The sequence below is a fragment of the Primulina huaijiensis genome, chromosome 9, assembly GCF_012295235.1.
Source record: "Primulina huaijiensis isolate GDHJ02 chromosome 9, ASM1229523v2, whole genome shotgun sequence".
Classification (NCBI taxonomy): domain Eukaryota; kingdom Viridiplantae; phylum Streptophyta; class Magnoliopsida; order Lamiales; family Gesneriaceae; genus Primulina; species Primulina huaijiensis.
Window position 1 is genome coordinate 20160423 of NC_133314.1, and position 21092 is coordinate 20181514.

The 21092-nt window shown below is 31.3% G+C and overlaps 3 protein-coding genes across 6 annotated transcripts; all 3 read left to right on the plus strand.

Moving 5' to 3' along the window:
• Window positions 1-4381: 4381 nt before the first annotated feature.
• On the plus strand, window positions 4382-9111 carry LOC140985106 (integrin-linked protein kinase 1-like). Of its 2 annotated transcripts, XM_073452860.1 has the most exons (12): window positions 4385-5067; window positions 5220-5294; window positions 5378-5482; window positions 5726-5811; window positions 6279-6399; window positions 6533-6612; window positions 6944-7006; window positions 7108-7226; window positions 7434-7519; window positions 7963-8084; window positions 8564-8695; window positions 8895-9111. In XM_073452860.1, the coding sequence occupies exons 1-12, from the start codon at window positions 4633-4635 to the stop codon at window positions 8899-8901; spliced, it is 1431 nt and encodes a 476-aa protein (XP_073308961.1). In that variant the 5' UTR covers window positions 4385-4632; the 3' UTR covers window positions 8902-9111. The 2 variants fall into 2 exon arrangements, with proteins under 2 accessions (XP_073308962.1, XP_073308961.1); XM_073452861.1 differs by lacking the exon at window positions 8895-9111 and having other exon boundaries at window positions 4382-5067; window positions 8560-8696.
• Window positions 9112-9902: 791 nt separating this feature from the next.
• Window positions 9903-15346, plus strand: LOC140984743 (uncharacterized). 3 transcript variants are annotated; one of them, XR_012176653.1, is made up of 7 exons: window positions 9906-10177; window positions 12438-12539; window positions 13639-13780; window positions 13865-13908; window positions 14529-14779; window positions 15109-15184; window positions 15250-15346. XR_012176653.1 is itself a non-coding variant. In XM_073452342.1 (6 exons), the coding sequence occupies exons 1-5, from the start codon at window positions 10091-10093 to the stop codon at window positions 14742-14744; spliced, it is 591 nt and encodes a 196-aa protein (XP_073308443.1). In that variant the 5' UTR covers window positions 9907-10090; the 3' UTR covers window positions 14745-14779; window positions 15109-15346. The 3 variants fall into 3 exon arrangements, 1 of the variants encoding a protein (XP_073308443.1); XR_012176654.1 differs by having other exon boundaries at window positions 9903-10177; window positions 14569-14779; window positions 15109-15346; XM_073452342.1 differs by having other exon boundaries at window positions 9907-10177; window positions 15109-15346.
• A 345-nt stretch (window positions 15347-15691) lies between these two features.
• Window positions 15692-16592, plus strand: LOC140983952 (polygalacturonase-1 non-catalytic subunit beta-like). Its single transcript, XM_073451105.1, has 2 exons — window positions 15692-15702; window positions 15785-16592. The coding sequence occupies exons 1-2, from the start codon at window positions 15692-15694 to the stop codon at window positions 16419-16421; spliced, it is 648 nt and encodes a 215-aa protein (XP_073307206.1). The 3' UTR covers window positions 16422-16592.
• The last annotated feature ends 4500 nt before the right edge of the window (window positions 16593-21092 follow it).

Below are 21092 nucleotides of genomic sequence, written 5' to 3' on the forward strand. Positions count from 1 at the left end.
AAACACATATATAATATTGGGATGCGCAATCTACGAAATTTGTGAAGAATTGTTCGTGTCAACATGAGGGGGAGTTTACGTGACTGCACTCTTTTTCCCTTACTATGGTTTTTATCCCAATGGGTTTTTCCTAGTAAGGTTTTTAACGAGGCAGTATAAAAACACGTAATGTATACAATCATTATGATCATCATCACAAGGGGGAGTGTTGAAAAATTATTTAAAAATGTGTTAAATATTTGTGTTGAAAATGTGAATGTTAAATGTTGAAAATTAGGTAAAATTAGGTGTTGAATATTGAAAAGTAGTGTATGATGATGTAGGTAATGTTGTATTTTATTTTTGGATTATTTGTAAAAATTTTCTATAAATAGATCTCTCATTTGTGAAGAAAATCACAATTGAGTTGAGAGAAAAATATTAGAAAGTGTGTAGTGTGATAATTTTGAGAGTTTGAGATTTTTACTTTTTTACCGTAAATTTTTACTTTTTCACAACATTTTTTACATTTATTCAAATTTTCATTCAAATTAAACTATCTTACCTCTTTTAATTTTTCACTCAAATTAAAAAAATAACGAACCTATCAAATATCTTCCCTTCGGATTTATCGTTAATGTTTGTATTTGTAATAAATGTTATAATATATATATTATCAAAATATTTATATTAACCCGTCTCACAAATTATTTTTGTGACATGGATCTTCTGCTTGACCCATGGAATGTATAATGTTTTATATTAAAAGTATTAATATTAACTTCAAATATGAATCGATTTAAACCATATTACGAATATAGATATATAACACAGTCTCACATGAGACTTACATATACAATAGAGTGTGTTTCTTTTAAGACTGTGTCATATATCTATATTTGTTAGACATATCAATTCGATCTATATTTAGAGTAAAACATTAATATTTTTGACATAAAAAATTATTTTTCAAGAATCGATTCAAATGCCTTACAAAATTAACTCATGAAACGATCTGTATTTTCACATATGNATTCAAATGCCTTACAAAATTAACTCATGAAACGATCTGTATTTTCGCATATGATTTGTAATGGTAGAATGCACTGTGAAGATTTTTTTTATAACGATTAGTTCCATAAGCCTTTAAATAGACTCATAAATTAAAATAATTTTGTCGTAAATGCATTTTTTAACGTTATAATATAAAATGTTGCTACGTCTCTCTATTTTAAAGTTTAATAATATTAATAACGATGATATGTTGGTAAATCAATAGTTTTGAAGTATTTCTATTTATTGATACATTCAAGAGTTCAATAATTTATACCATATCCTCTCTAATCGTAAGATAGTAAATATTTAAGTATAAAAAATATTTTTATAATATTATTAAATCATAGTTTTAAATATAAAATTAAGAAGATTATCAACAACAAACTCTAGATGATAACAAAACGGAAGTTTCCTTGTTTATATATATAATTTTTTGGGCTGATACCAAAGTGATAATTTAATTTCTAACATTATTTATCTTGGTCAGAATTAAATTATCGAGTTGATTGTAGTTAGAGATTTCGAAACTGGCTGACGAGACGTGCCACTGAATTATTAACCCAGCCCAACTCATATTGAGCCGTAGATTAGGTGAGTATTTTTTTAAAAAAAAATAATAAAAAATGCTAATAATTTTCTTAATAAAAAATGTTAAAAACATTTGAAATCCTAAATATATATATATTCTTAATTAAATAATTCAAACAATATTTAAAATTATTACTTAAAAAAATTAATAGTGTATAAAATTAATTTACTAAATAAAATATGAAAAAAAAACTAAAAAAATATTACAAGGTTAATTATCATTAAATTCATTCAAAATAAGCCAAATAAAAGTTACAAATATCTATCTCAAAAAAATTTACAAATACAATTTTATATATAAAAAAAATTTAAAATAAAATCATGTTCGGACTATCCAGCCCGCCCTAACCCACAATCTGCGATAGCTCAACCTATTTGGCCCGCCTCCAATTGGGTCGAGATTTCCTCATTTGTGGGCCCATCCAAATTTGATAACTCTAATTGTAGTTTATTATAACCATTTGTAATAATATTTTATTTTGAAATAATTAAGAATATTAACGTGGCATCGAAAATTATTTATTTAACGTTAAACAATACTAGATAGTGTTGTGAATTCTTAACAAAAGAAGGATGTAAAATGATCAAACCTTTTAACCTTTATTTTATCAAGTGTGAGATGTACTCAACAATTAACTTGGTTATTAAATATAATTTATTTTAAATAATATTTATTTTATTTGAATATCATCCCTTCTTAGCGTCACGGGTTTTTTTTTTTAAAAAAAATTAATATTAAAAAAAAATTCAAAAATAATGTAAAAAAACATTTTCAAAACTACTGCAATCCGCGCTTACGGAGCGTAGACGCTGCTCCGCGCTGCTCACGTGGAGCAGTGTCCGCGCTTCGTAAGCACGGACGCTGGTCCACGTAAGCGACGAAATATTTTAGCGACGTAATATATATAAAAACCGTTGCTAATTAGCGACAGTTTCTTAAACCGTCGCTCAAATCGGTTGAGCGACGGTTTAAAATCGTCGCTGTAATGGAATGAACCGTCGCTAATTCGAAATACCTACCTCTTCACACGCTAAGCATAATTGTATCAACGGCGTGCACATGTACGCCGCGGATAATATTGAACTTTCAACGGCTTGCAACTTTGCATCGTGCAATATACGCTGCAAAAAGCAATTTTTGTTGTAGTGAAGACAGAGAAAAAAACAAACAAGAAATTCATCAAGACTGGGATATTTATATTGAATGTTGTTCATTTTCCTCAACATCATTCTGTGGTCGAATGTCATGTACAAGATGTTGCGGACCAACATTAAGCAAATTTGTAAAACTGTGTATGTTCGACCAAGACGGAGTCTTAAAATCCTGCTGACCAAACAAACCAAAGTCAGTCATCCCTAAATCACTGAAAAAACTAGGTTGAATAGTAGAGGTTCCTGAAAAAACTTATTTATTGATAAACTTATTGTCTGTTTTTTTTCTCTATCTTCACTACAACAAAAATGGCTTTTCGCAGCGCGCAAATTCTCTTTCCGCAGTGTATATTGCACGCTGCAAAGTTGCAAGCCGTTGAAAGTTCAAAATTATCCGCGACATACATGTGCACGCTGTTGATACAATTATGCGTGGCGTGTGAAAGGTATTTCGGCATTTTGAACCGTCGCTAATTCCTTACAGCGATGGTTTAAGAAACTGTCGCTAATTAGCGACGGTTTTTATATATATTCCGTCGCTTACGTGGATCAGCGTCCGTGCTTACGAAGCGCGGATTGCAGTAGTTTTGAAATTTTTTTTTTTACATTATTTTTGATTTTTTTTTTAAATTAAATTATTTTTTAAAAAAAAACCCTAGCGTCACACTTGATACGATACACAGTCTATATCAAACATCTTTATCAAATTTAAATTTCACAATATCTATGTAGAATTAATGTCCATTTTTTTTTAAATTAAATATATTTAATTAACATAGCTTTACCATAACAATATTTTTATCTTACTCATTTATTTAAATTAAATTAAATTATATTTATTTGCAAATAAAACTAAATAAATTCATGTGTTTTTAAGAAGAGAAAAAATAAAATTATATTAAAAATAAAAACGAAAGAGAACTACAAATAAAAATAATGTATTTTGAAACTAAATCAAATAAAATTAACCACGACCATATCATATGATTTTTTTTAAAAAAAAAATCGCCTTCATTTAACAATCAAACAACCAAAAATGAAATGGTTTTATTAAATTTGATCATGATATATTTTCTTTCCATGGAACGAATTCGAATTTTGAATTAGATAAAGTTCTCGTTAAAAAAAATATAGAATCGAGAAATAGAAACGAAGTTGCGAGATTACAATTAATTAAGTGTGTATTTTGAATTAAAATTAAATTTAAAATAATAAAAGTGGAATTTAAGTGTGACTTGTAAAATACGAGACGTAAATAAATCGTTAATGAGATGATATTTTTAGGATAATAATTCAATTGTATGTTCAAGAATTCGTATATCATCACATAATTAATAATATTAGTTTTGATAGACGATGATACAAACGTAGTACCTCACATTACATCTTAAAGTCAAATTTTAGCTTTGATTATTTGACGTTTATATATTTTTATAGATCTCACATGTCCGAATCAATTTCGGGTAAACTACCATGAATTCAACGGTTTTCCAAATGTATAGTATGATGTACTAAACTGGTGTAATATTGGGAGATTTTTATGACATGGAGGAGGATGGGAGGTGGGACCTATAAAATCACCCGTTTTGTTTAATGTAACGCCTTTTCCGCTACATGCAATGGAGGGATCTCAATAACCAACGTATTCTCCTTCTCTTGCATGCCATTTGCTCTCTCCTCCATTCTTGTCACGTAAACAGGGATTTTTCTTCTGTCATTGGAAATCAATCAAACCCATTTCTGCTTTTGTTTGATCTCCACCGAGTCATAGTTTTTAGCCATCGTAATCTATCTGCTTCATTGGAATTATGGTGCAGTGTATTTCTATAGGGAAAGATCGTTACTATGTATGATTAAATGGACAAGGCTACGCAGTTGAAGAGAGGGATCTCCCGCCAGGTCTCGACGGGTTCCTTGAGGAAGAGCGGGAAGTTCACTTTCCAGAGGCAGAATTCTCTCAACCCGAATCGGAGGAATTTCCGGTTCAGTTTTGGGAGGCAATCTTCGTTGGACCCGATTCGGAGAAGTGCGTTGGAGGATGACTGCGGCGACGACGATGGGTTTGCTGTGCCGGAGAATCTAGATTCGACTATGCAGCTGCTTTTCCTGGCCAGTAGAGGGGATGTGAAAGGGGTCCTGGATTTGCTTGATGAAGGGGTTGACGTAAATAACATTGATTTGGATGGCAGGACTGCTCTGCATATTGCTGCATGTGAAGGCCATGTTGAGGTTGTGAGGCTTTTGTTGAGTAGAAGAGCCAATATCGATGCTCATGATCGGTGGGGAAGCACGGTACAGTTGTTTATCTATGCGATTTTTAGAAAGAGGGAAAATTTTGTGACCATGCTAGAAATGAATATGATCGATTATTGTTGAAATAGTAGTCAAAGTTTCCTTTTAAGTCGAACGGGATACATTTTACGAGATTTTTTTCATTAAGGTAGGCTGCTGCTGATTCCAAATATTATGGGAACATTGAAGTTTATAACATATTGAAGGCCCGCGGGGCTAAAGTCCCTGTAAGTCTAAAATTGTCCTTCTGTATGTTAAAAAGGTTTTTGTTCATTGGTGACACTCATGTAAATCGTATGCCATTTCCTAGAAAACCAGGAAAACGCCGATGACAGTGGCAAATCCTCGAGAGGTTCCGGAGTACGAGCTCAATCCAATGGACATTCAAATACGAAAAAGTGATGGCATCTCCAAGGTTGTTTTGATATTTTGGGAGATATATATATATTTTCCCAATTAATTATCCAATGTACTGCTGCTCGATGCATGTATAATATCTTATCATTCATCTGTCGAGTACATTTTTTTCAAGTATGTAGTTGCAAACAGTTCATTTGTAATAAGACAATTTTTTTCCTTGTGTGCATGGGTGATTCATGGTCTGAATTTGTATATATTTATTTAAATGTCTGACTTTTGACTTTCCATCCGTGGACAGGGATCATATCAAGTTGCTAAATGGAATGGCACAAAAGTTTCAGTAAAGATACTCGACAAGGATAGCTATATAGCCCTTGAATGCATGTATACATCCCCGTCTCTTCAGATTTTGTGCATGTTTCATTTTGGTTGAATTTTCTTTTTTTTTTTGTCTTTTGCTTGATCTATTTATGCTTTCAACCAGTAAAATTCTTTTTAAATTCAAATTTTAAAGGAGTATGCTGCTGATTTGACACATAGTCAAAATAGTAAAATGAATTTTTCTGCCTCACAATCTTGTTTTAAGTTTCACAGCTTTGTCATCAGTTGGTTGCCTTCTCAGGGCGATATTGATACGTTTGTCTGACTTTTTGGACGTAGAATTAGAATTTGTTTTGAAGGGTGGGCTAGGAACCTTTTGTTCTATTTAAGAAGACTTACATACAAGATACAATCGTGTAGTCGGTGCCAAGTTATTTATTTATGTTCTCCTCTGTTCTTTCTTTTAGAAATTAGTTCTTGTTCGTTCTTATTTCAGCGGCAAATAATAGTTTTAATGCATTAAACTGTAGAAATGCTTTCAAGCATGAGTTAACACTGCTGGAAAAGGTCAGACATCCTAATGTGGTACAATTTGTTGGTGCTGTCACTCAAAATCTACCAATGATGATCGTTTTGGAGCATCACTCAAGAGTAATCAAACCTCTTTCTATGCATCCCCATACATGCCACACCCCCCTCCTACCCATACGCACACTCTTGTTTTCATACATGAATAACTTGTCAGATTTGATGCTCATCGCTTACTTATAATCGCAATTCTCAGGGAGACCTTGGTAGCTACCTTCAGAAGAAAGGACGCATGTCTCCATCTAAAGCACTGGGATTTGCCCTTGAAATTGCAAGGTGAGAACAATTTTCCAAAATATAAGCACATTGAAATGTGTACTTTGTTGTTTGAATCATTGTTATGCCTTTGGCCATAATCTTCATAATCTGCTTCATACGAGTGAGTACCACATTTGTTATTAATGCAGACTGGTGTTTTGTTTTAACATTTTTATCTTATCTTCATTCTGTTGTCCTTGACTCATAATTATTTGCATTTGGTTCTTTTTTTTTCTCTTGAATGTTCTTTACTGCATTCATCCTTGTCCCCTTCTCTTTTTTAAACGAGATTTTTATATGAATCATTCTATGTTGGACACTGAAATTTTGGATCTTGGTTCCTCGACAGGGGAATGAATTATCTTCATGAGAGCAAGCCTGAGCCAATCATCCATTGTGATTTAACACCAAAGTATGGCAACTAAATTCTCAAGTTGATGTCTTGACATAAGCATATTTTTACAGTTTGCATCGAATAGTGTTTTTAATGTTTGATTATTGGTAAGGTGACAGAAATATATTGCTGGATTGTGGAGGGCAGCTGAAGGTTGGAGGGTTTGGTGTCATTAGGTTATCAATAATGTCGCCAGACAAAGCAAAATTAGTGCAACCTGAGGCCATAGATCGTTCAAGTGAGGTTCTTTGTGTAAAATAGTTGGTACTGCTTTTCACTTTTGAGTTATTGACAAAGTAATTAAAATAATTTTCCTAGTATAATTCCATGAAAGACATTCAACATAGTTTGAATAGGTGTAAAGGAATTTGGTCGAAAAATGTGTTTTGTTTCGGTATCAAGCGACACAATTATTTTTAACATGTTTCTATTGATCTGAACGCAGACTTGTACATGGCACCTGAAATTTACAGGGATGAAATATTTGATAAAAGCATTGATGTACACTCATTCGGTGTTATGATGTATGAGGTATATTTTGTTTTCATGCATTTGGTGTTCCTCATTTATGGAATTTAAATACCCACACTTCTTTTTCGACCCGGTTTTTCAGTTAGCAAAAACAATTACATACATTAAGCCCAAGAATTCGTGTTGTCTATAGTATGTCTGTTGAAATTTGGCCGAATGTTTACTACTATGGCTTACCATATCAATTAGATATTGATCCATAATTCTAGGAAGTTCTTTACTAAGTTCTGTTTTTTCTACATCACTGAAGTCAAATATTGTTCTACAAAAACTGGTCTCAGTTCTCTTTAAATGAGAATTTGTTGGTGATTTTGAAGAATGGTCACCATTTGCTATGCTATTATGTCACAGCAGCCTGCAACCTCTATTTGAGAGGTTATTTGGACTTTTACATGAGCCTTTCATTATTTTTTTGTACACTTATCCATGGTTTTCGTGTTTAGATGATTGAGGGAGTGCGACCATTCTCTTCCAAGTCACCTGAGGAGGCTGCTAAGTTAATCTGCTTGGAAGAAAAGAGACCAGCATTCAAGTCAAAATCTAAATATCCTCCAGATTTAAGAGAGTGGGTCTTTTTTCTCTTTTTTAAATGTCATCCTTATTTTTGTGTCTCTTTTCATCTGTTGCTTAATCGCCCTCTATGAAATTCTGACTGTTTATCTCAAGCTTCCATTAAGATGCTAATGTTAAAAGGATGGGAGGTCACTATATAATTTGGTACTTAGAATTAGTTTCCTCTCTTTAAACGTTAAATTTGCTCCACGAACTTTTCAAGCACACAACGAGGACGAGTCCTTTTTGCTTGAATGTTATGTGTCTTCAGTTTAACCAAACTTTATATGGGAAGCTTTTTTCTTGAGAAGATAATGAGATTTTAATCCACATGAAAAATTGTCGATGTAATCTTTTACACTTTCCTTGCTGAGCACTGCTCACTTTTTTGACCATACCATATATACTACGTTGCCTTAGGATATCAGATCAGTTTGAGTTTAAAAGCTAAAGTGTTGTCTTGTTCATTCACTGTGCCACGTTTCAAGATAGGTTGATCGAAGACTGCTGGCATCCAGATTGTTCTGCACGAGCAAGTTTTTCCGAGATCATTGCACGGATGAATTCGATTATTGCAAACTGTTCTAAGCATGGATGGTGGAAAGACACTTTCAAACTCCCTTGGTATGCTTATGCTTGCATTGTCTTCTACTTCCGTTCACATACTTTTTTCATTGTTTGGTGTTTACTATCAATGACTCTCTACTGCTCAATGAATCATCAGCTTCTTTTGTCATCCGTGCAATACTGTTCCCAGGAACATGATCTTTCAAAATATCAATTGTTTTGCTGCCAATAATGGCTAACATGACTTCTTCCATAGGATATGAGATGCGCGTGAGTTACCTATTGCGACAAGGCGAAGAACGAATGGTTCGACGTCCGGTGGCCAGCGGAGCAATGCAGCTTCATTATGGGAGGGAAGAAACTGAACATTTTTTTGACAGGAATATATAGAAATGAACAATCTTTATCTTTTACATGTTTGTCATCTTACACTGAGATTCCAGTTGATTAAAGTATTTCAATAAGCACCCCGGATTAGGGACATAAAAGCTAATGAATTTCGAAGAAAGTATTTGTGATTACGATATTATTAGATTTATAAATTAAGTAACAAAATGCATTTGAAATTACAAAATTATTCTTATATATTATTTGGAAAAATATTTCAAAAATGCATTTAGGATGATTATACAAAACATATTTTCATTAACTCATTGGGAAGAAAAGAAGTAACATTATTTTTAATTCTAATCTTAAATTACATGAAAATACACTCAGTTTTATTTGTTTAAATTCAGTGTAATTAATAAAACCTAAATCCTAATATTTGTCCCACAGCTTCAAAGCATAATTTGACTCCAAATCAACAGAATTACGAGTCATGAGTAGAAATATATTTAAAAAATTTCGGCAAATTATGTTTAATTCATTTATTTAACTTCCACATTTAAATTTCTCTAGCAAAAATTAATTTTCATTAAAATAAAAAATATAGTCATAATATTTTTTCATCACATTAATGATTTTTGAAATGATCTTGAAAGTCTAGTTTAGAGTAATAAATTTAATACTAGAACTTTTATAAAACGTCTCACGAATTAATTTTATGACTGACGGATAATAAAAATTGGCAAAAACTTGTGTGAGACTGTCTCACGGGTCGTATTTTGTGAGACGAATCTTTTATTAGGGTCATTAATAAAAAAATATTACTTTTTATACTAAAAATATTAAATATTATTGTGAATATTGGTAGCTTACCGTAAAAAAAAAAAATGCGTTCAACGGCCAATAGCCAACATACTTGATTAATTAATGGAATTTATCCAGTTTAATTTAATAAGCGCTTACTATAAATCTCGTCCCCAGAGTCCAATCCTCCGTGCATCGCATATACTCCAGCTTCAAATCCTCACCCCTCGACATTAATCAGCGCTATTGATTTGATTTTTCTTCAATTCTTCCTCGAGTTGATTCCTTTTCTATTCGCAATTCGAGAATTACGAGGAATAAATGGGGAAAAATCAAGCATACAAAGCGATGCAGAGATCTCGACTCGGCTCGGGCTCAGGCGGCCCAGAAGAGGTTGAAGATGGCATGGTTTGTACCGTTTCATATCATTTATTTGTTTATTATGGTGTGGATTTTGTTTATTTACTGGAGAAATCTTGGATGTTTAGTTTACGAGTGTTTGAGCTGGAATTTCATGTTTGGTGGGTTACATATGAAGAGTTTAGGTGAAATCGAGTTAGTTTTCTGCCAAGATTTTGAGATACCATTGCGTATTGTTGCGTAGAAAATTTTATTGATTATTAATTTTTATCAGCTGTTCTGGAACATGAGTTTAGGGCTTTTTTTAAGATTACTTGAGCTACGGTAAGTTTTTTTTTGTTTGTTTGAAAAATTAATTTTCTGGTTTATTTAAACTATGTAATTTTTTAAATATAATTTTAGCTATGGAAGTTTCTTTTTTCCAAAAAAAAAAAATTAATGTTGTGGTTTATTTAATCTATCTTATTAGGTTACTGCTAAAAAGATCTGAAATCTTCACGTGTATTTAAAAATATTATGATTTTATTTTTTTGTGTTACCATGATTATGTAAATTTTCATTTTTAACGTTAAAACTATTTATGTTACTGTTAAAAAATCTGAAAATTTCATGCTCAACAAAATAAAGTGATTTTCCTTTTAGAAATTTGTTAATGAATATGAAAGAGTAATATCTATCATTTAGCTTGGTTTCAACGTTGATGAATTAAGGGCAAGACAAGGGAATACGTTCCCTTAACATCAAAGAGGGAATGTTGGAAAACGAGAGTCATGATTACGGATGTAAAAGAAAAGGAGCCAATAGTGGCTGATTTGAAGTTCTGAACTAACTGACCTCGTGGATTGTAATTTTAGGTAGTGTTTGTCTGTGAGGGTCGCATGGTTATTATTTGTTGGTGAAACTGAAAACTTGAGGTTGGTTTCCTTTATTTACGGAGAAATGTTTTGTGCAATATGTTTCTGGAAATCATAGTGAGAAACATGATGTATGTTTGATATTGTTTCTGAATTGTAACATTTTTACTGTAATTATCATGTCATGTATGAGTTTGTTGAATTAACAATATCATATCATATATATTTGGTTAATGGTGTGTGGAGCATTCTAAAATTTAAAATATAGTGTATTTTATTATAATACTATATGTAAAGAGAGTTTCTTTGTATGGTTAAATTCAGATAATGTATATGAAAAGGAAATGGAAATAAGCTTTCACAAAATAGAATGAAAATGAGATGCTGATGTTTGATTTCATTTTCGGAGATGGACCATATTACAAGAAAAATGAAGCCAAACATAGCCCAGAGTGTATTTATCATGTGGACGAAACTGATACTGCCATCAGTGAGATATCAACCTTGTATACTTTGGAAGACCTGTGTCTTGAGTTTCAGCTATGTGTGTGTGGTTTTCCTGGTCTTCCTTGATAATTGATTAGTGAAATGATTTCTTCAAGTCACATTCGGTTTTTAAGAGTTAAATTTTCTCTCAACTTCTCTTCCTTTTGGTATCGATTGTTTAGTTAATTTTTGTGTCTGATAAGATAAATCTTGGACTTCTTATATTAAAATAACTCAAATATCTCCATTATCTGTATCCTTAATTCTCTTTGATTCTTGTCATTGTTTCTCTTTGATTCTTGTCATTGGAACGTGGAGCTTTAAATCTGTCAGTTCTTCATGCTCCAAGGGTCAAAGGTTGTTATTGATATTTGTAAATCAATTTGTGTCTAGTTTTGTCACACAATGTCATGGACTGTGGTTGCCCGTATATCCGACACTCCAAACAAATATATATATGAAGAGAGAAAAGAACAGTTGCAACACTTGCCCACCACTATTATAATGCTTATAAGTCCTCTAGAACTGCTAATAAATATTTTTACCTAACACAGAACACAAAGTATGCTGAGAAGGGTAGACGTGAGAATTGTTCTTGCGATGCAAACAAGACGTCTTATCATAATTTAGAAGGAATAGATGCTTCATAATGGCTGATCTGAACATAGTTTATTTTGCATCTCCTAGGAACCAAAGTACAAACTTTGTACTTTTATTAACCATAAATCTGTATTGAGATATAAACTCTTTCGATCAATAATAACGTTACTTTTGGTAAGACAATGGTTATATGAGCAGGCAAGTTTTTCATCATTCCTAAGTCTATTTCACATTCATGGAGACTGGAGATGTGTTAAATTTTTCTGTGCAATTGATTGTTGAATGACTTTTCCTGTTGGAAAAGTTCAGAGTAGTGCTTTCCCCTATTTGTTTTGGATCTGTGCATCTTCTGATGAGGACAATCTCAGGTGGATGGTTCATTTCATTCACCAGAATGGCATGCTGCTCGTTTAGCAAGTCTAAAGACTTCTCATACAATTACATGGGAGGAGTACAAGAAGAGGCAAAAGGTGATTTATGTGGCTACATATTTGTAACTTGAGTTACGAGCAACCTTTGTATATCTGTTTTCTTTCCATATAAGCCTTCTCAAGCTTGATCCAGGAACATTTTTTTCGTATTCCTATCTTCTTTCTTTCCAGAAGTTGTCTGCAACACATCTATAATTTTTATTTTGAGAAAATTTATCCTTAAATATTTTATAACATCTTTAACATATCAAATCGGTATTTTGATATTTTCCGAGCCTTTGATCAAGTATTCTTATTGATGTCGATGGAAATTAGGACTGAAAGGTAATGTGGCTGTGCCATTTGGATGATGAGTTGTTGTCAAACTGCAACTTTAAAAAAGGGTCTCCATTGACCATTTTCGAAAATTTAACTAGCATGCCGAGGAGGGAAGAGCGAATTGAAATGAACCAACCACCATGTTTCCTGGATCTGCCACTTAAGTTGATGGATTGTACAGCGTTACACATGATACTTAGAATTGACTCCCATGTTTAATCACGTTTGATGAGACAGACAGCATATGTTTCAAGAATAAATACATATTTACCTTCTGAGTGTCGTACATTTATTATTTGGCTGATTCCCTAGATATGTAGAGCTAGATACTGATCTCAACAGCTCAGCATAACCTAAAATATCTATGGAAAACTAGTCACTTAAATATTCACTAGGTCAATGTGTATCCTCTTTCAATAATGCTAGTGGAGTTCAACAAGCTCAAATTTTGTCTTTCCACGTTTCCTCTAGTCCCACTTTTTTTTCCTTCTGTAGGGCATCGACTTCAGTTCATTAGCTTATCCCATGACTCTAAATTACTCTGTCCAATTTTGTGAGGCTTATTTTTGGAACTCCAGGTTTTCATGGAAATATGGCTTAATCTGCACTTTGCCCAACCAAGATAAGATGGCCACTAGACCTCTTTATATGTGTTACTCAACCTTCCAATTCATCTCTTCCATTAGCTTCAATTCAAGACTAGTAATACCCCTTTGTTCTTTTTGTTTGGCTGCTGTAATTGCTGTCTTTATGTTGTGATGTTTTTTTTATGTGGTAATATTTTTGTGTCTTTCTGTGGCTCTGTTGGCTTCAATGTTAGGAAGAAGAAGTGAGAAAGGGAGAGTTGGAAGCTGATAAAGATCGGATGATGAGAGAGTATAGGGCTCAGCTAGATGCTGAAAGGGCTCGCAAACTTTCTCATGGAAAAAACCACTCTAGCAGCAAATCCAGTCGCAAAAAAGGTAATGCATGGTGTAATTGGGGATATCGTATTCCAGCAATATTTAGCTTTTTATGACATTGTTAAATCATAAATTTGTCTGCAGATAAGGACAGAGATTTAAAGAAATGCAGCAGCAAGAAGCGAAAGGTGGATTATTCCACTTCTCCATTTATTTATGTCTTCCACACTGATTTTTAAATTGTCATCTATGGTAGGAAAAAATTGTAGTGAAGCTGATAATGGAGAATTTCATGACCCAAAAAGGATCACAAAAATGTAATACCTGACATAGTCGCAAGTGGTTATCTCAAGCTATACTCTGAAAACCAGTTGGCAAAGCTATGATTTGCCATGATTATGGGGATCACATGAATTCCGCTCATAATACATGGTTTATTCTGTAACACCAGTTTATATTTTAAAGAAACAAAAGGTTTGCCTGTGAACTAATGAATTTGATAGAGCAGTTTCCAATGTTGTATCACAGTTTCTCAGGAGTAAGGGATGAAGCGAATTAGGGAGGAAAAACATGTTAATATTAGTCAAAATATTCCATTATGTGCTTATTATAATAAATAAGAAACTAAATAAAATAAAGTAAATAAAAATCGTCCTGAAATTATATCAAAATCTATTCTGTAATTTGCTTTAACTGAGGTTACTCCTATATTTGCTCCTAAAATATGTATTTAATCCCTTGATTTATGCTTCACATCGAAATTTGTCTGCCTACTGTTAACTATACGACTATTTTGCGATTGACTTAGCATTCAAGGCGATCTGATATTAGTTCTGGCTCGGAACCAGAAACTTCAAGCAGTGATGATGATGGGAGGGAGTTAAAAAGGTCAAAATCAAGGTTGAGGAGAAGGAAGAAGGAAAAAAAGCATTGGTCGTCAAGATCCAAGCACTCAAGCCGTGAGAATGTAGATGCTGGCGGCCCTTTACCACTTTCTAGATTTTTTGGGGACCACAAAAGCTGATGTTTTGTTCAATGTCCGGTTATTGAGTGTACCAGGTAGATCTTCTCTTTATGATTCCTGACTTGAGGTTTTGTTATCTTGTTTGCTTCATGTATACTGTTGCAAAATTTTTATGGATCCTCTCTTTCTTTTATATATGCAATTTTTCTGCAGTATCGACTTGCTACATGCAGTTTATTGCATTTTTGAATGAGTTTTGTGTATTACCCATGGGGATTTTTTCTTTCATTCGCTTCATTTAATCTTAAATTAAAATTAAGTGATATGGCAATTTGAACAAAAGTAATATTTGCATGCAGCTGTGTAAATGTGTCGAATTATAAATTAGAAGTATATTGAATTTGAGTATCTTCATTTCCTTCAGTTTGGACAGGGATGAAGGTTTTAGTTGCTAACAAGAATCTGCGGATCTGTTTAGCTCTTGCATTTGATGTGAGAAGGTAAGCATCAATGTTAGTACCTTAATGATTGCTTAAAATTGACGCTTGTGTTCAAAATTGTGTAGGCTACTATCAACAGCATTTTCTATCAAGTTTTTCATTTTTTTTGTTGAAAGAATGTTGCAATAATTCAAATAGAAATTATTCAAGCTTCAAAGGTCAGTTGTTTGTTTTTTTGCTTTTACCAGTATCACTGATTTTTGAATGGTTATTTACGCCACCAAAATGTATTTATAGTATTTGATCGTAATAGTATTGTTTTTATAGTTGATTGGGATTTGGGACATGGATGTAATTATTCAAGCTTAGGGGTGTTGTATTTGATAATCAAACTTCATTGAAGTTCCCTCTGCGTGCCTAAACATTCCTAGCTATTTACCCTCTAACCCAGAGGCGTCCCAAAAAATTGTCATTATTACAGAGACATGATGTCCAAGAATGCCGAATTCCATGCAGATGCTCATTTCTGTTCACTAGCAAAGTTGGCCAGTGATTCTGCGCTTGAAGATGTCAAGACAGTAAGCAATGAATACACCACAAAGAAAACATATAATACAAATGCAGGAATCCTGGATCTTCGACGTGTCGAGAAAAATGAAGATCCATTTTCATTTTTCAGGCTTTCAATCCTCGAGAATGGAAACATGGTTCATCTCCCAATGAGTCACTCTCAGAGAGAGCTTTTCTCCCCCTTCAAATTGCATCAGAAATACCTTTAAACATCCGAGAAATTACCAAATTATTCCCTGTAGCCACCAAAGAAACCATCGAGAACACGCTTTCATACTGCAATGCAGCAGCAATAAAGGGCGAAGTGAAAAGCTGCCCGAGATCACTCGAGGAAATGATAAGCTTCTCAAAGTCAGCCTTGGGTGGGAAAAAGTTAATATCCTTAACATCCAAGAGCAACCAAGGATCAAATACCAATCTCATGGTTAAGAACGTTAAAAAATTTAACACCGATAGAATTGTGGCGTGCCATGAAGCTTTTCTTCCTTTTGCAGCTTATTTTTGTCATTCTTTATCCTCCACGAGTTTGTACTCCGTGGATTTAGTCGAGCCTAAGACCGGAGCTCCGATGAACACCCTTCTTGCTGTATGTCACATGGATACTTCACCATGGCCGGAGGATCATGTTGCGTTTAAGATACTGAAACTAAGCCCAGGACAAGGCGAGGCGTGCCATTGGTTCCCCCAAATTGATCTTGCATGGATTCTTGACAGGGAATCAATGTGATGAAGATCTGATCTGGTCCAATCTAATGGAAGTGTACGTTCTAGTTAATGTGTGGCGGATCAGAACATGCAACAAGAAGGGTGTAGTTTAATAAATATTTTCATCGCTTAGTTTGGTAATTTATGCAAAGTATTGCGTGTTGACGAGTTCGGTGTTATATCAAACTTCAACTATTATGAAATTCCAAGCAAAAAAAATTAACATACTTTCGGTCCATATTTTTCAATTGATCCATCCCCTCTAGTATCACCATCTCCCAATATATTACAAAATCTTGATCCAAATATTGAATGAAATGAAAATATATAATAAATGAATATTTTTTAGGGGAAGTTGGTGAAAAATCCCCAACCAAAACATTTATTTGGGTTCACTCCCTACCCACAAAATTGTGGTACTATGTCATACAAATTGTGGTACACTTCATGTGGAAATGTGGTACACTTCATGTGAAAATGTGGAACTAAAAAAGTACCTAGGGACTGAACACAAAAAAAAAACGGCGGCTGGGGAGTTAAGTCCAATTTCCCGTATTTTATACTTCACACGTTTGGTAACAATTAGGACATTTTCATAAAGCAACATTAATGGTTCCCGCAAACTATACTGATTACATGGAATGATCGTTTTCTGAATTTTAAGTCTAAATACAAATTTAAAGATAACGATTTAATAGTCTAAGTGGAGATGAATAAACGAATACGACAATTTCTCGTGCATAATTTTTTTTTTTTTTTTGATCTTTTGTCGAAATTATCAAATTCAAATCAAAGTGGAACATTTTGGAATAATTCTTTAACCAAATACTGGTTCCAGTTATTTTCTGCACGAGCTTTAATCTAATCTAATCTATCTAATACTATTATAAATATATGAGTTTGAATTGTGAGTTTACGATTTTACCCTTTCATTTATTTTACAATTGTTATGTGCATGGGGATCTTTAAGTATTTTCTATGTTAGTTTAATATTATCATTAAATAGTGTACTTAATTCAATCAAAATAGTTATTAATTTGATTTTACTTTTAAATTTAATTTACTTACATGTTACATATTTAAAAATAATAATAATCTAATCTAATATACTATTATAAATATATGAGTTTGAATTGTGAGCTTACGATTTTACCCTTTCATTTATTTTACAATTGTTATGTTCATGAGGTTCACGATTTTACCCTTTCATTTATTTTACAATTGTTATGTTCATGAGGTTCTTTAAGTCATTTTCTATGTTAGTTTAATATTATCATTAAATAGTGTACTTAATTCAATCAAAATAGTTATTAATTTGATTTTACTTTTAAATTTAATTTAATTACATGTTACATATTTAAAAAAAAATTAAATATTACTAACATCTATTATATTATACTATTATAAATATATGAGTTTGAATTGTGAGCTTACGATTTTACCCTTTCATTTATTTTACAATTGTTATGTTCATGGGGATCTTTAAGTATTTTCTATGTTAGTTTAATATTATCATTAAATAGTGTACTTAATTCAATCAAAATAGTTATTAATTTGATTTTACTTTTAAATTTAATTTAATTACATGTTACATATTTAAAAAAAAATTAAATATTACTAACATCTATTATATTATACTATTATAAATATATGAGTTTGAATTGTGAGCTTACGATTTTACCCTTTCATTTATTTTACAATTGTTATGTTCATGGGGATCTTTAAGTATTTTCTATGTTAGTTTAATATTATCATTAAATAGTGTACCAAAATAGTTATTAATTTGATTTTACTTTTAAATTTAATTTAATTACATGTTACATATTTAAAAAAAAAATAAATATTACTAACATCTATTTTACTATTATAAATATATGATTTTCATTTGTAAACTTACTATTTTACCATGTTATTTGTTTTATAATTTGTCATGTTCATGATATTCTTTAAATTATTTTCTACGTTAGCTTAATAGGATTATTAATAGAGTACTTAGTTAAGGTATTTATTATTTTAATTTTACTTTTAAATTTAAATTTAATTACTTTAATTATACATTGACATCAAATTCATAGAAAATTACTATAATAATGTTATAATTAAAAAAATTGTTAATATTCCGAATGTTAAGGTAATAATGAGAAGATGAATGGAGACGAGTGAGTTTGAATAAAATTAAATTATTAATAAATATTAAGATCATATAAAACATATTTTTCTCATTTAAAATAAAGATATTGTTAGACTACTTCGTATCAACATAGATACATGATTGAGAAAAAATGTTTATATGTAAGTGATTTCAATGCAAATATTTAAGCATTTAGTCAATTTCGATATATGATGCTAAAAAAATATCCATAAATAATATCTATTAATTAATATCTATTAAATATATGACTTTCATTTGTGACCTTACTATTTTACCATTTTTTTGTTTTACAATTCGTCATATTCATGATGTTATTTAAGTAATTTTTTTATGTTAGTTTAAAAGGATCATTAATAGTGTACTTAACTCAATCAAACTAATTATTATTTTAATTAGTTAAATTTATACGTTGCAGTCAAATTCATGAAAATTTCTACCATATTAATGATAGATAATAATGGGAAGACGAAGGGAGATGAGACGGATTGAATAAAAATAAGTTATTAATAAATATTAAGGTCATATAAAACTTCTTTCTCTCATTTAGAATAGAGATATTTTCAGACTCTATGTCAAATGAGATACGTGATTGAGAGAAATGTTGGTATGTAACTGATTTCAAACATTGTTTTTAAGTCATTTGGTCAATTTTTTATATATGCTGCTAAATAAAATTACTAAATAATATGCTTCATTTGATCATTTAATATTCTTGCAATGAGATGAGTTTTTTGCCCTAGCGTTAACAAGTTTTATTGTTATATGTAATTTGTGTTGATTATGTTGTATGGATGTCATATAAAATGTCAGTATTTCTCAAAGAATAAAATCGTTTTTCAAAAAGAAAAAATTCTTCATCCAGAAAAAGAAATATATGAAAAACAAAATGTACACAATTATCATTCTATTTATAATGGTATGAGAACAATTCTAAAGCTGTGTGGACACAATTGATCAATTTTGAGAATTTTTAGTAAATTGAGACATTGAACCAGTTGCACTTTATTTCTTTTAATATTATCTCGATATATTCCAATGTGGCTAAGAGATTGTTTTTGTCTCTTTTTTAGTCCAAGTGGCTAATCAGCTAATTCATAAGATATAAGATGGTAACATTGAAAACTCCTCGCCAAATAAATTCACTTAGCCTAATAGTGAAATACAAATACAATTCTACAATATTTCATCAAATTAATCTTGACTATTATAAAATGCTCATGAAATCTAAACATTTGTATTATTAGATGAGATATTGAATAAAACAAATAATTTTATCTACATTTGAATGATATCTCATTTGCATATATTAATTACGTTTTTCGTATCTCTTCTCAAAATTTTTAAAATACAATAATTAATTTTGTATATCGTTCCACAATATATAAAATATTATAAACAAAATGTAAACTTGATAGAAGAAAATTTGTTTTGTTTCAATGAATAATATAATATTATGTTCTAGACACAACAAATGAGATTGAAACTATATTATCCCCATGATATGATGAACGCAATCATTGTTCCAAAGTTTCTAAAAAAATTACTAACGAGATGAAGTTCCTGAATTGCGTCAAATTAAACGAGGACACGGTTCTAATATATAGAAATTTGAATAGATTTTCAAGTATTATTTCTTCCGGTGATTGAGAAATAATTGTTAAAAATGTATTAACATTATAGCTATATGTTAATAATATTGATATTAAATATATAAAAATGATATTACAAATATCACGATGTCTGAAGAAATTACAACATCGTTCATTGGTTATGTTGTTGAAAGATATATATGTTATACATAATTTTACTCACAAGTGAAAACCTATCACGACTAAAAGAATTTTTTCTTAGGAGTTACAGTTCATGATTGTCATAAACTGAAAATCATTCAAAAAAAAAAAAAAACAAATAGTCGGAAATATAAGATTACCAGATAAAAAACAATGTAGAAAATCGAAAAAATGTCATGATAAGGAAGCAAACTACAAGCATATCAGATCTTATATGAGGATTCGAAATAACATAATAAGTGTTAAAGATGATAATATACTTGTTGAGTATACCGAAATGATTATACGCATATTATAAAAACTACGACAAAGAGTTGTTGAGTTGTCAAAATCAACCAAGAAGCATATTGAAAAATGTGTCATGTGGATAAGATAACTTTTTTCGATTCATATACCATCTATGATCATGATTTTTATTTTTTGTGGTTTCGTTTGTTTCAATTGATAAATGTTACTGGCCATATTTTAATTCATTTAAATATTATCAAAATTTCATTCATATATTTTCAACAGTTTAATTGCTTAAGAGTCTATTCGCGGAAGAACCAGACACAGCCCTTCACCTTTGAAAAGAAAAGGTAATACCATTTCTTCGGAATTGTCCGCTCATAGCGTTGCACATGCACTTTTCTAGTATAAGATATATATAAAGACACCAAGAATTTACTCAGATTTACGAACTCAAATTCGATTCTTTTTTAGTAATAGAGTTTTATAATTATTTAGAGCTCAAATCAAAATTTAAGTCGAA